At 37.6% G+C, this 10,843-nt stretch overlaps 1 protein-coding gene across 1 annotated transcript in view; it reads left to right on the plus strand.

Annotated features, from left to right (window-relative positions):
* Positions 1-10,843, plus strand: part of CENPK (centromere protein K) — a 22,752-nt gene that overhangs the window by 6,805 nt on the left and 5,104 nt on the right. The window contains exons 5-9 of the mRNA XM_031063870.1: positions 1,302-1,374; positions 5,450-5,496; positions 8,292-8,374; positions 8,483-8,572; positions 8,853-8,994. Of these exons, the coding sequence (XP_030919730.1) occupies positions 1,302-1,374; positions 5,450-5,496; positions 8,292-8,374; positions 8,483-8,572; positions 8,853-8,994 (435 nt within the window). The remainder of the gene's footprint in view (positions 1-1,301; positions 1,375-5,449; positions 5,497-8,291; positions 8,375-8,482; positions 8,573-8,852; positions 8,995-10,843) is intronic.

The following is a 10,843-nucleotide window of genomic DNA, read 5'->3' on the forward strand; positions in this document are numbered from 1 at the left end:
GGGGTGCAGTGACTGGGGCTGTATCTGGCTGGTGACCAGCCACCAGCGGTGTTCCTCAGGGTGCAGCTCAGCTCTGTTCCACGTGTTTATCAGTGATCTGGATGAAGGATTGGAATGCACTGTGAGCACACTGGCTGATGACTCCGAACTGGACGATGGTTGGCATTCTGGAGGGACCAGAGGCCTTGCAGAGGGGTTGAGCTGGCTTAGAACATTGGGCAATCCTCAGTGGCATCATGACATCTAATACCAGCAAACCAGTGGGAAAGGAGTGGCTGTTGTGCAGCTCTGCAGGAAGGGCTCTGAGGGTGCTGGCTGACAGTGGCTCAGGGCAAGCCCCAGTGCGCCCTGGCAGCCCCGAGGGCACACGGCATCCCAGGAACCCTGAGCATGGCACTGCCAGCCACAGGAGAGGGGACAGAGCCCACAGTGCGCCCTGGCAGCCCGGAGGGCACACGGCATCCCAGGAACCCTGAGCATGGCACTGCCAGCCACAGGAGAGGGGACAGAGCCCACAGTGCGCCCTGGCAGCCCGGAGGGCACACGGCATCCCAGGAACCCTGAGCATGGCACTGCCAGCCACAGGAGAGGGGACAGAGCCCACAGTGCGCCCTGGCAGCCCGGAGGGCACACGGCATCCCAGGAACCCTGAGCATGGCACTGCCAGCCACAGGAGAGGGGATTGTCCCTGTGGTCAGGGCCATGAAGCCTCACCTGTAGTGCTCAGTGCAGTTTGTGCCCCACAGTTTAAGAAGGTTATGAAGGTCCTCAAGTGCATCCAGAGGAGGGCAACAAAGCTGGTGAGGGGCTGGAAGGCATGTCCTGGGGGGAACTGCTGAGGACTCTGGGCTTCTCTACTTAGTAGAGAAGGAGCTGAGGGGTTTTTTCTGATTACTCTCTACATCTTCCTCAGGGAAGTGGAGATGGAGATGCTGATGTCTTCTCCCTGATATCCAGTGATACTGTGTGTGGGAATAGTTCAAAGATTGGCAAAGGGTGGTTCAGAAATGACATTAGAAAGTATTTCTTTACCTGTACGAACCTTCCTCTGAAGGGCCTTCACAACTCTGCCAATTCTGACTCCTTCTCATTTCCCCCTTTTGAAAAAATAATAGAAACATTCCATGATCCCTGTGAATTGCTGTAAAATATTTTGAAGAAACCAGTGTTCTATTGTAATAGATGCTTTTTTTGTTTTCTGCTGTATTAACTTAACAATTCAATTTCTATCCTGTTCCACCTCATTTTATGCCAATGCAACTCAACATACTTCAAGAGATGCTTTTTTTCTTGTTACACAGCTTTCCTTGTTAATGCTGCAATGGAAAGCGATAACAATAGATTTTCATCAGTGGCAAACAAGAAATCTTGAAGGTAAGTAACTGTTTCCTTGTAAAGAATGTTTGTATAACCTGCTACAAAGTTTCTTTCATGTAGGTCATGAGTATATTGAGTGTCTGCTGATTGTATTTTCATTCCGTAACTACTTAGAAATTAAACTTATGCTACTTTAAAAAGTAGCATGTATGTTTCATTTCTTCATTATATTTGCACTTCAGTTCTAATTCAATTTGAAATTAAAAGTGAATTCACTATAATCCTATAATCCTATGATTCTGGACAAATAAGTGCACGATTCATATCACAATTCATCAGTCAATTAAATGGAAAAACACCTATTAGCAGATCTCCTAACCAAATAAAAAAAGTTAATTATCCTGTTACCCTCCTTCATATTCTTTTCTGAGTGATTGTTTTTTCTCTATCTTTTATTTGTATTTCGTTTTTAGAACAGAAATATTTTGGCAAATAATTCTGTCTTTCAAGAAGCGGATACATTAACCATACATCTGATTATTTTTCTGATTAAAGGTGTGGAGTATTATGATGTGACAGTTGAAACTTTGAAGTAGACCTTTAGTGCTAAGCCCTTTACACTGTAGTGAAATACCTATTTTGAATTAACAGGGATTGGAGATTTCAAGTCAAGATAAAGTGGTACGAGCAACTAGAATTTTTAAAAAACACAGGAATCCAGAACACTTACTGATTCTGAGAAGCACAAACCACTGAGACTAGTGGTAGTTCTTATATTTGTTAGGCATTATCAGTCAAAAGGTATCAATTCCTCAGTTCTTCAAAGTTCTCTTTGTACATAAGCACCACTGCTGATAAATTTTACCCTCTTTCAAGGCTGATGTGGCCAGACACTGGAAATAAAAGCATTCAGGATCTAAGTGTGAGTAAAGTAATCTTTGTTTTCAGATGTCGCATATGGACATTCCTAAAACAGTTCACACTGCACTATCATTAATATTCTGGTAGTACTCATGGTTATGTCTCCTGTCAAGGACCTGTTAGCAACTGTCAATCCAGTAAAAGTTCTAGTTAATCTTTAAATTAATATATTGACTCAATTGAATATTTTTATGCTAGTAAAGGCTTGGTTTTGTAGTATTGGCAAAATTATAGGAATGTGTTATAGGCAGCATGTGGTGATTTCCAATATTTTGTCATTTAGCCAAATGGAAATGCCTTTTCAGATCAACATCAGAGGCAGTTCTCCAACTTTTTTCAAAGTCTATGTATTTGCTCCATCTTATCACTAAATAAGAGAAGCTGGGATGTTAATTTTTTTTAATAAATAGATACTGTTGCTGTATTAGAATAAATTCATATTTCAGTGTTGTAAGCCTCACTCCAAGAACTGTCAGCCTCCAGTGCTTCTGAGGTATGTAGACCAAAGGCATGTCATTGAATGAATTTGGAACATACTGGTTCTTGGCTGCTGTTCATGAATAAGTTGCTGGCTTAAAGCAAATTAATTGAAAGAACTTAGTTTTTATCTGGGTAAAATACCTGAGGCTGTTAGATTTCCGTACTAAAATATGTATATTAAACTTCAAGCTATTGGCTTAAAAATATCCTTGACCTATTTTTTTGGCTTGCTGACTTGCTTTGTTCAGCCATTCTTACTTCTTCCCAGATGATAATATTTCTTATTAGAAATCCAAATTTTTTAATGGAGAATTGTCTATAATTAATACTTTACAACCAAATCTCTGCCTTTTTTGGCTCCCTTTCCAGTGGAAGAAAAAAATCCTGCTAAGAATTTGAATAGAGTTATGGTGCTTGTATGGAAATGAGGAGTCCGCTTTGCTTACTTCTCTGTCTTGGCTTCTTTCTACCTACTATTTGTTTTGAAGGAGGAATTACTTAATTGAAAACATTGTCTGATTTTATCTAAATAAAAATAGCAGAAATACTGATTTAATACAATTTTCTAATAGAGCATGAATGTCGGGCCGTCTTGTTACTTTGAATTTAGCTTTTAGTACTGGCCAGTTCATTTCCTGTAAATGAGGACCTGTCAGCATTTCAGTCTTAAACCTTATTTACAGAGGTTATAGCTTGGCAGTTCTACATTTTTTTGAGCACAATATTGGCAAACAGACTTGAATTCACGATGCAAATTTTATTTTTGCAAAGCTTTTACTTTAGTGTCTTTTTCTTTCTCAGTTTCTGGTTTTATTTATGTAGCTCTAGATCTGCTAAATCAGCTGAATTAAAACTTCTAAAAAAGTTTTTGGCTTATAAAAATAAAATTTAGCTTTTACCTTTGGAAAATCAGGAAGTGAAAGTAACCATATTTTAAACCATTTCAAACAGTTGTGGTCTCTGCATAATTTCTGTTTTTCTTTGCAAAATAGCAGTATTCTGCCAAATACCTTTTTGTTTTATTTTAATTTGGGTTTCTGTATAAACATGTGCATAGTAGTTGCTTTTACATTCCTAGCATCTGGTAGTATTTTTCTTAGTAATTGTACTGTGTATTACTAGGCAATTCTCTCTGACATTTGATTTTTTTGCAAGTGTAGTGATTCAACAAAACCGAAAAAGATTAATTGATTGTGGATTGAGCAAGCAGTGAATTTACAGCAGCAGCTGGCATAAGTGTGTTGTCCCACTGTTTTAGATCTGCATTGTTCCTTCACTAAGTTATGGCTAGTGATTTCTTTCCCAGGAACACAGTGCCTTCTATTCTGATACTCACACAACATGAACAGTGAATGGCAAGCATGAACTCAGGATCAGGTATCTAAAAATAAAGAAGCATTATGAGGCAGTTGTATGGGTTTTTTTCAAATATACTAGTGAATGTGAATAAGAGCTCACCAATTAATTTTATCACATGTAGGTAGTATATTAATGTAAATAAAGGAATCTTACTCTAATAAAGCACAGACCACTGTCTCCTGCAGCTCTTAAGCTTAAGTGGAAGCAGAGTATTCAAATTTTGTGTCAAGATTTAGAAACAGTAATTTTCCAATTAAAAGGAGTTTTCGAAGAATTTAATTTAATGCATTTTTTGATGCTTCAGTAGTTTTTCTGATTTTCATCTCTGAACAAACAGTGCTTTTAAAACTACTAATCTAAAGCTCCTTAAAATTTTTGAGGTAAGTACTATAACATTACCAAAGAAAGTACTTTTCTGAATTTATTAAATAGACTGTGTGTATTTAGGAGATGTTTTATGCTGTCATGAGATGGTTAAGGATTTCCTTTTTGATTAAGGAATTTTTATTTAAGTAATTATTTGTAAGATTAGAGATTTCAAGCCCAAACTTGCACCAAAAAACCTGCCTATAAAGATTTTAATCTGTTAGAATAGCTTTCATTTCTCCTGATATTGTATTGAAATAGTTCAAAAAAGTCATGTGTTAATGCAGAAGCTGCAAGTTGACATGGATCTGAGAATTGACTGGAGTCTGTTGAATGCTGTAAAAAACAAGAATTTAACTTTTTATTCTGAAAACGCATGAGTCCTAAATCACTGCATTTTGTAGAAGTATTCTGGAGAAAAATTTCCATCTTCTTGAATTGCACTTTGGTTTCACTTAGGTATTGCTGTTGCTCAGTGTTTTGAGTTAGGATATTGGCCTTGCTGGGCCATTCATCTCCCTGCTGTTCTTGTGAACAGTAAGGATGGTGAAATGCTTCTGAAGTTGTTTAAACTAGGTTCTATAGTCCTGATCAAGCATTTAGGAGGCTATTTAACAAGGAATTGGAGGACTGGAAGAATTTGATTGCCCACATTGGTAATGTTGATGGAATGCCTTCTGCTGAAAAAATCAGGCTTGGTTGTCTTGAAATGTATAGACATGTGCTGTTTATTCATTATGCACCCTCACTAATGTATTTGGAGCCAGTTCAGGTATAAAAATAACACAAAAGCATTAACACTGCACTTTTTTCAGTCTAATTTAGTTTGCTGAATAGTGATAGTAGGTTAGCCCGGCAGGACACCACAGCATGTGGTTAAACTACTACTGAGAGCCAAATTCTTTTTCAGAAGCTACACAGATTTCTCTCTAGCTGAGGTGCTTTTCAGTATAAATAAATCTTTTTCATCCAGTGCAAAAAATAAGCAATTCATTTTATTTTTCAGTAATTTCTGCCAATCCAGGTGTACTGTTAGACTTGGGAATAGAAGAGGTAAGTCTAATAAAATTTTGTTGGGAAAAAAACCAATACATGCAATTGCTGCATTTTCCTATGACTGTTCTTAGGGTGGACTGCTAAAATGCTGTGTGTTTTCCTTCAGCCATTTATGTTGTTCTAATGCTTTTTTTCCCCCTCTAGTATAACTAATAAAATTTCCTAGTTGTAATGAGTGAGGTCTTAAACTGACTTATTGCACAAGTCACTGAGTAGTGCACAATAAACAGTATTTTGCCTCTGGACGCACCATCTAATCACAGTAGCTCAGCAAACTTATCTGCATGCAATGAAAATGATGTGACAATCGACATCCCTGCTACATTAATGCTCCAAGGCCTCACTTAGGATTGGAGTCCCATTGTGCTGGATGCCACCAGGAGACAGAAATCTTGACTGATGACCATGCCTTGCCAAGACTTAACTATCATCTGTAACATTGTGCAGCAGGGTCCATTTCTAGGCCCGAAGCCTACACACTGTACTTTTCAAGACTGCTTTCAGTTAACATTGCTCAAGTGCTCGGGCAAGAAGATCCACACAGAATTGTGTTTTCAAGTTGATCTGTGGCTGAATTTTAATTGCTAATTTGTCACAGAATGGCTGGAGTTGGAAGGGACCTCTGAAGATAGAATCGTACGATAGTTTAGATTGGAAAAGGCCTCTAAGGTGATCGAGTCCAACCATTCAAATCCACCACTAAACCCTGTCCCTAAGTGCCTCACAGGATTGTGTTGAGATGGCTTTTGAATATCTTCAGAGAAGGACACTCCACAGCCTCTCTGGGCAGCCTGTTCCGGTGCTCAGTCACCCTCCAGTAAAGCAGTTTTTCCTAATTTTCAGATGGAAATTCCTGTATTTGAGTTTGGGCCTCTTGCTTCTTGTGCTATCACTTTGTACCACTGAAAAGATGCCTGCCTTTAAGATATTTGGGTGTGTTTTTTTAAATAAAATTTTATAACATATTGCATTTCATACTTAATAGAAGATTATGTAATATTATGTGTTACATGGAAGAGTCAGTTATCTTAGACATTGAGTTCAGTGGCAATAATTTGCAAATATTTTGTTGAGCTCCTCCATTGGAAGAAAGAGCAAATCAATAATGTCTTGTGGGTAACATTATACTATATTGATGGGACGTAGGAATGCTATGTGACTTGAGAATATTCCTGGGTCTAATGCCTTCTAGTATCACTCACAACAGCAAATCTGACTGCTGTTAAGAGTCAGTCTCAAAAAGTTGTTAGGTTACACACTTTGATTGGCATGTTGATCTGATATTTGAGGATTACAGGGTTTTTTCCAGATGTTATATGTATCGAGCATATTTGTTTCTGTAGCATATTTTCAGAATGTATATTTCTTTGAGCTAAATTCCTAGTGCTCCTATTTTGTATGGAAACAGAAAAAATACATCCAAATCATAGGCTTGTATAAGAAACATTATTTTGTACAAGACCATAGTGCTCTAACAGGGGATCTCATAAATTTATGCAAGTGTCTAAAGAGAACGGAGCCAGGCTCTTCTCATTGATGCCAAGCAGTAGGACAAGAGGCCATGGGATGCACAAGAACACAAGGAAGAGGTTCTTTACTGTGCACTGAAACAGATTGCCCAGAGAGATTATGTAGTCTCCCCTGCTGGGGTTTGTCAAGAACTGTCTGGATGCAGCCTGTGCCATGTGTTCTTGGATGACCCCTGCCTGACCAGGAGGTTGGTCCACATGACCCACTGTGGCCTGTCACAATTGTTAAGGAAACTTCCCCATCCAACAGTCCAGGAGCTGTGGTGTCAGTCACTAAGCCCATTCACAGCTACCCACACTCACACAGATCAGGTGTCCTTACCAGCTCAGTCCTAGGCCCTTAGGTTCACACATCCTGATCCTTAAAATAATTTAATCATGGCATAATAACAGAATAACAGCTTGAGCTGGGTGCCTCTGAGGAAGGACCCAGAAAAAAGGACTTTTATACCCTCAAAGCCAAAAGGCTTTTATACCCTCACAGTGTAAACACAGATAAGTCCGGGTGTCATCAGCTCCTGCCATGTCTCAATGTCCCCTCACCTGGCAGGGCCTCAGGCCCCCTGTTCTAGAGTTGGCAGTTCCTGGCCTCTTGCCTGGGGCTCTTGCCAGAGCCAGAGCTCAACCCAGAGCCCACCCTGCAGCTCTGCTGCAGCTGCACCCTGAGCTGCCTGCACTGAATGTGTTCCTCAACATAACCTTACCCATTCTGTGATTCCTATAATGAAAGACCCAGCCCACTGAGAGTCCACTGTTCCCTAGATTCAGCAATGCCTACAGCTTCTGACTGCAGTAGTTTTTAGTTCTCTGTGTTTTCTGTCCCAGATATGTCATAGCACTGAGGATCATTTAATTCATGGATGCAGTTAGTCTTTCTTTGATGCATCTTCATTTTCTGTACATTTTCTGTGGTGCAAGTAGCATGGATTCATTCTTGCCAGCAGCTGCAGTAGTTTAGACAATAGAGCCCTGGTGCTGTAGACATTTTCTCCTCAGCCATTTATCAGCTGAGCAGTTCATGTGTGTACTTCAGGTAAAATTAAGTATTTTGTTAAGCTCTGTGAGCTTCAAGAAGACACTAATGAGCAACTGGTCACAGTGACATTTTGAATAGCTCCTGCATTTTAAACTGCATTTTAATGTTTATTAAGGCATTGCAGATGATTTTGTTCCCCTGTATCAGATTTACAGATGTAGCCTTACATAGAACAAATACTACAGTCTGGGCTACCTGCAAACTGTTTAATTTCTATTCTTTTATAGTTGCAGAAAGTAAAAATTGATCTTGAAATAGTGCTGTCAACAGTTTGGTCAAAGAATAGACATTTGGAAGAAGATCTGGAAAGGTAATACAGTAATTTGGACTTTGGAATGCTGTAAGTTTTTTTCTTTTTTTGACCGACCAGGGAAACTATTTATATGTTGTGCCATTTCCTACCTTTCATGTTTCAAAGAGAACAGCTGTGGTATGAGAAACAGAAGCAGATGCTAGATGAAGTGGAAGAAGAGGCAGATACTGAAGTTGAATATCCTTCCATAAAAAGGTATTTCTACATTTTTGTGTTACAAATTCAATAATTTAAATATCAACGGGAGCAAATGAGCAAGCAAACTCTTAAAATTTATTCCTTTTGTTTGTTTTGTTTAATGGATCAAATAATTGCTCAGTAATCCATATTTGAAACATGAAAGTAATGCTGCCATATCCTTTGATTAAAGATGTTGAATTTCTAACAATAGATAATAAGGGGTTTTTTTACTTAGGAGGAACTTTTTAGTTACTTGATTTGATGCCTTGTTTTGTTGCTGTGTTTTTACTGTTAGTTTGAAAACTAGAGAACTCAATGAACTGAAAAATAAAGTACTGATATTAACGACCTATAAGAAAGAACTCATGAGTGCTTTGGATGAATTCCTGGATGAACATTTTCCCCCGCTAGAGGAAGGTGAAAATATTGAAAAAGAGGTAAGACTTTTCTTTATCTATTAAATATGTAATGTTCAGTTTATGTTTAATTAGATGCAGTATCTGTTTGAAGTCACTAGCATTGAACCTGCAATTGTATTTTGAAATAAGTATAATCTTTACAGCTGATCCTCTAGGTTTAATTTATATTTTTCAGGTTGTTTTATATTATTTAAGGTTGTTTCCAGCTGGGTATTTTCTTTTCTTAATGCATATATCGCTTACCCAATGAGATGCATAGCAATATATTGTATTTCTTACTGAACTGCAAGCTATGCCAAATTTGAAATGGTGTGGGGTTCAATCCAAATTGACTCCTTTTTTTTTTTACTTGACTGGGCAAGTAGATTCCTATTTTCCTTGGCAAAGCAAATTTTAATTGTCTAACAATGTTTTTGGAACTATAAGGAAAAGTGTTTATAATTACAGAGTAGTTTGGAATGTTAACCATCAGATTTTGTTCAAGCAAACTGGGTCAAAAATTATCGTAAAACCTCAGGGAGAATAGACAGCCAGGGAGTATTTTGCACAATAAATTCAAAGTGTGCAGTAAAAATAAAACGATTACCATTAGTATTTGATAGATAAAGAAAAGCTATGAAAAAAGGCAGGGTTTGATTTTGATTTCAGGAACACTTAACATTACAGAAGTTGAAATTATTTCTTTAATCCAGTTCCCTGTTATTTCAGGTAACTACATAATATAATTTCTTCAATATTATCATTGAGCTCCATTTTAGAGCAAATAATTTTTTTTACTACTGTTTCTCCTGTGTTTTTTCTTCTAGCATCTCAGAATAGCTCTTTTTCTTTCTTGTGTTTATTCCTCCTTATATATTTACGGCAGCAATCTCATATCCTCTCTTTCTTTGTTTTGCTAATTGAACTAGCTACACCTTTATGTTCTCCTGCAAGATAATATTTTTCAATTCTCTAGCTTATCCTGGTAATAACCATGGTTCATGTGTGTTTTCACTTGGATTCATCTTTTTTACAACCTGCTAAGAAACAATATTATAAATAAAACTACTAGCTCACACTCATCTCGAAAGCAACAAAGTACACTCTTGTCTTTTTCTGACTGTAATTTGCAGCTAATGAATCCTGATCTTTTAATTAAAAAAAAATTGTTTTGCACATAAGCACATATTTTGCATATAAAAATACCAGTGGATTTGTCAAGACATGGTGTTCATTTTCAAAGTATTATTCAAATATCTTATTTTGTTGAATCTTAGTTTTTCTTCATACCAATGCTTTCCTTTCCTGTTGTTAGTAAATATGACATATTTTGGTCTAAGTCTCTCCATTTTAGAAACAGTTGCATCTGGGACAGTGTCAAATGACTTGCAAAAGTTCAGGTAGATGCCATCTGTTGTTCTTCCTTTTCCACAAATACTGTAATTCTTGTAGAAGGCCACTAAATTTGTTGGGTGTAAATGGTCTATAGTGAAGCCATGTTGGCTGTCACCTATTGCTTTACTTAAACAAAAAAACTGCTTTGATTAATTTCAACACGAGGTTTTATCTTTCCTTAGCTTAAATTTTATTTATATACTTCCTGAACTCTTAAACAGAGTCTGTTTTCTGACAGTCTTTTTCTTTCTTTTCACTCTTTGTGAATTCATAGCTTTTCTATACCTTTTGACTCACTTGAATCACTTGGCTTAACTACAGGTACCTCTTAATCTGCATCTAAGTAATTGGCTGGGAAGGCAAGACAGCAAGCCATTTTTGCCTACATTTATTGAGTGTAAGAAATACACTCAATGAATTAGCAATGAATTAGCAATGAAATTAGCTGCTATGTTGGTTCAGGAGAACACATTATTCACTTCTCCTGTCAGCT

The sequence above is a fragment of the Geospiza fortis genome, unplaced genomic scaffold (genome assembly GCF_000277835.1).
Source record: "Geospiza fortis unplaced genomic scaffold, GeoFor_1.0 scaffold397, whole genome shotgun sequence".
Taxonomy (NCBI): domain Eukaryota; kingdom Metazoa; phylum Chordata; class Aves; order Passeriformes; family Thraupidae; genus Geospiza; species Geospiza fortis.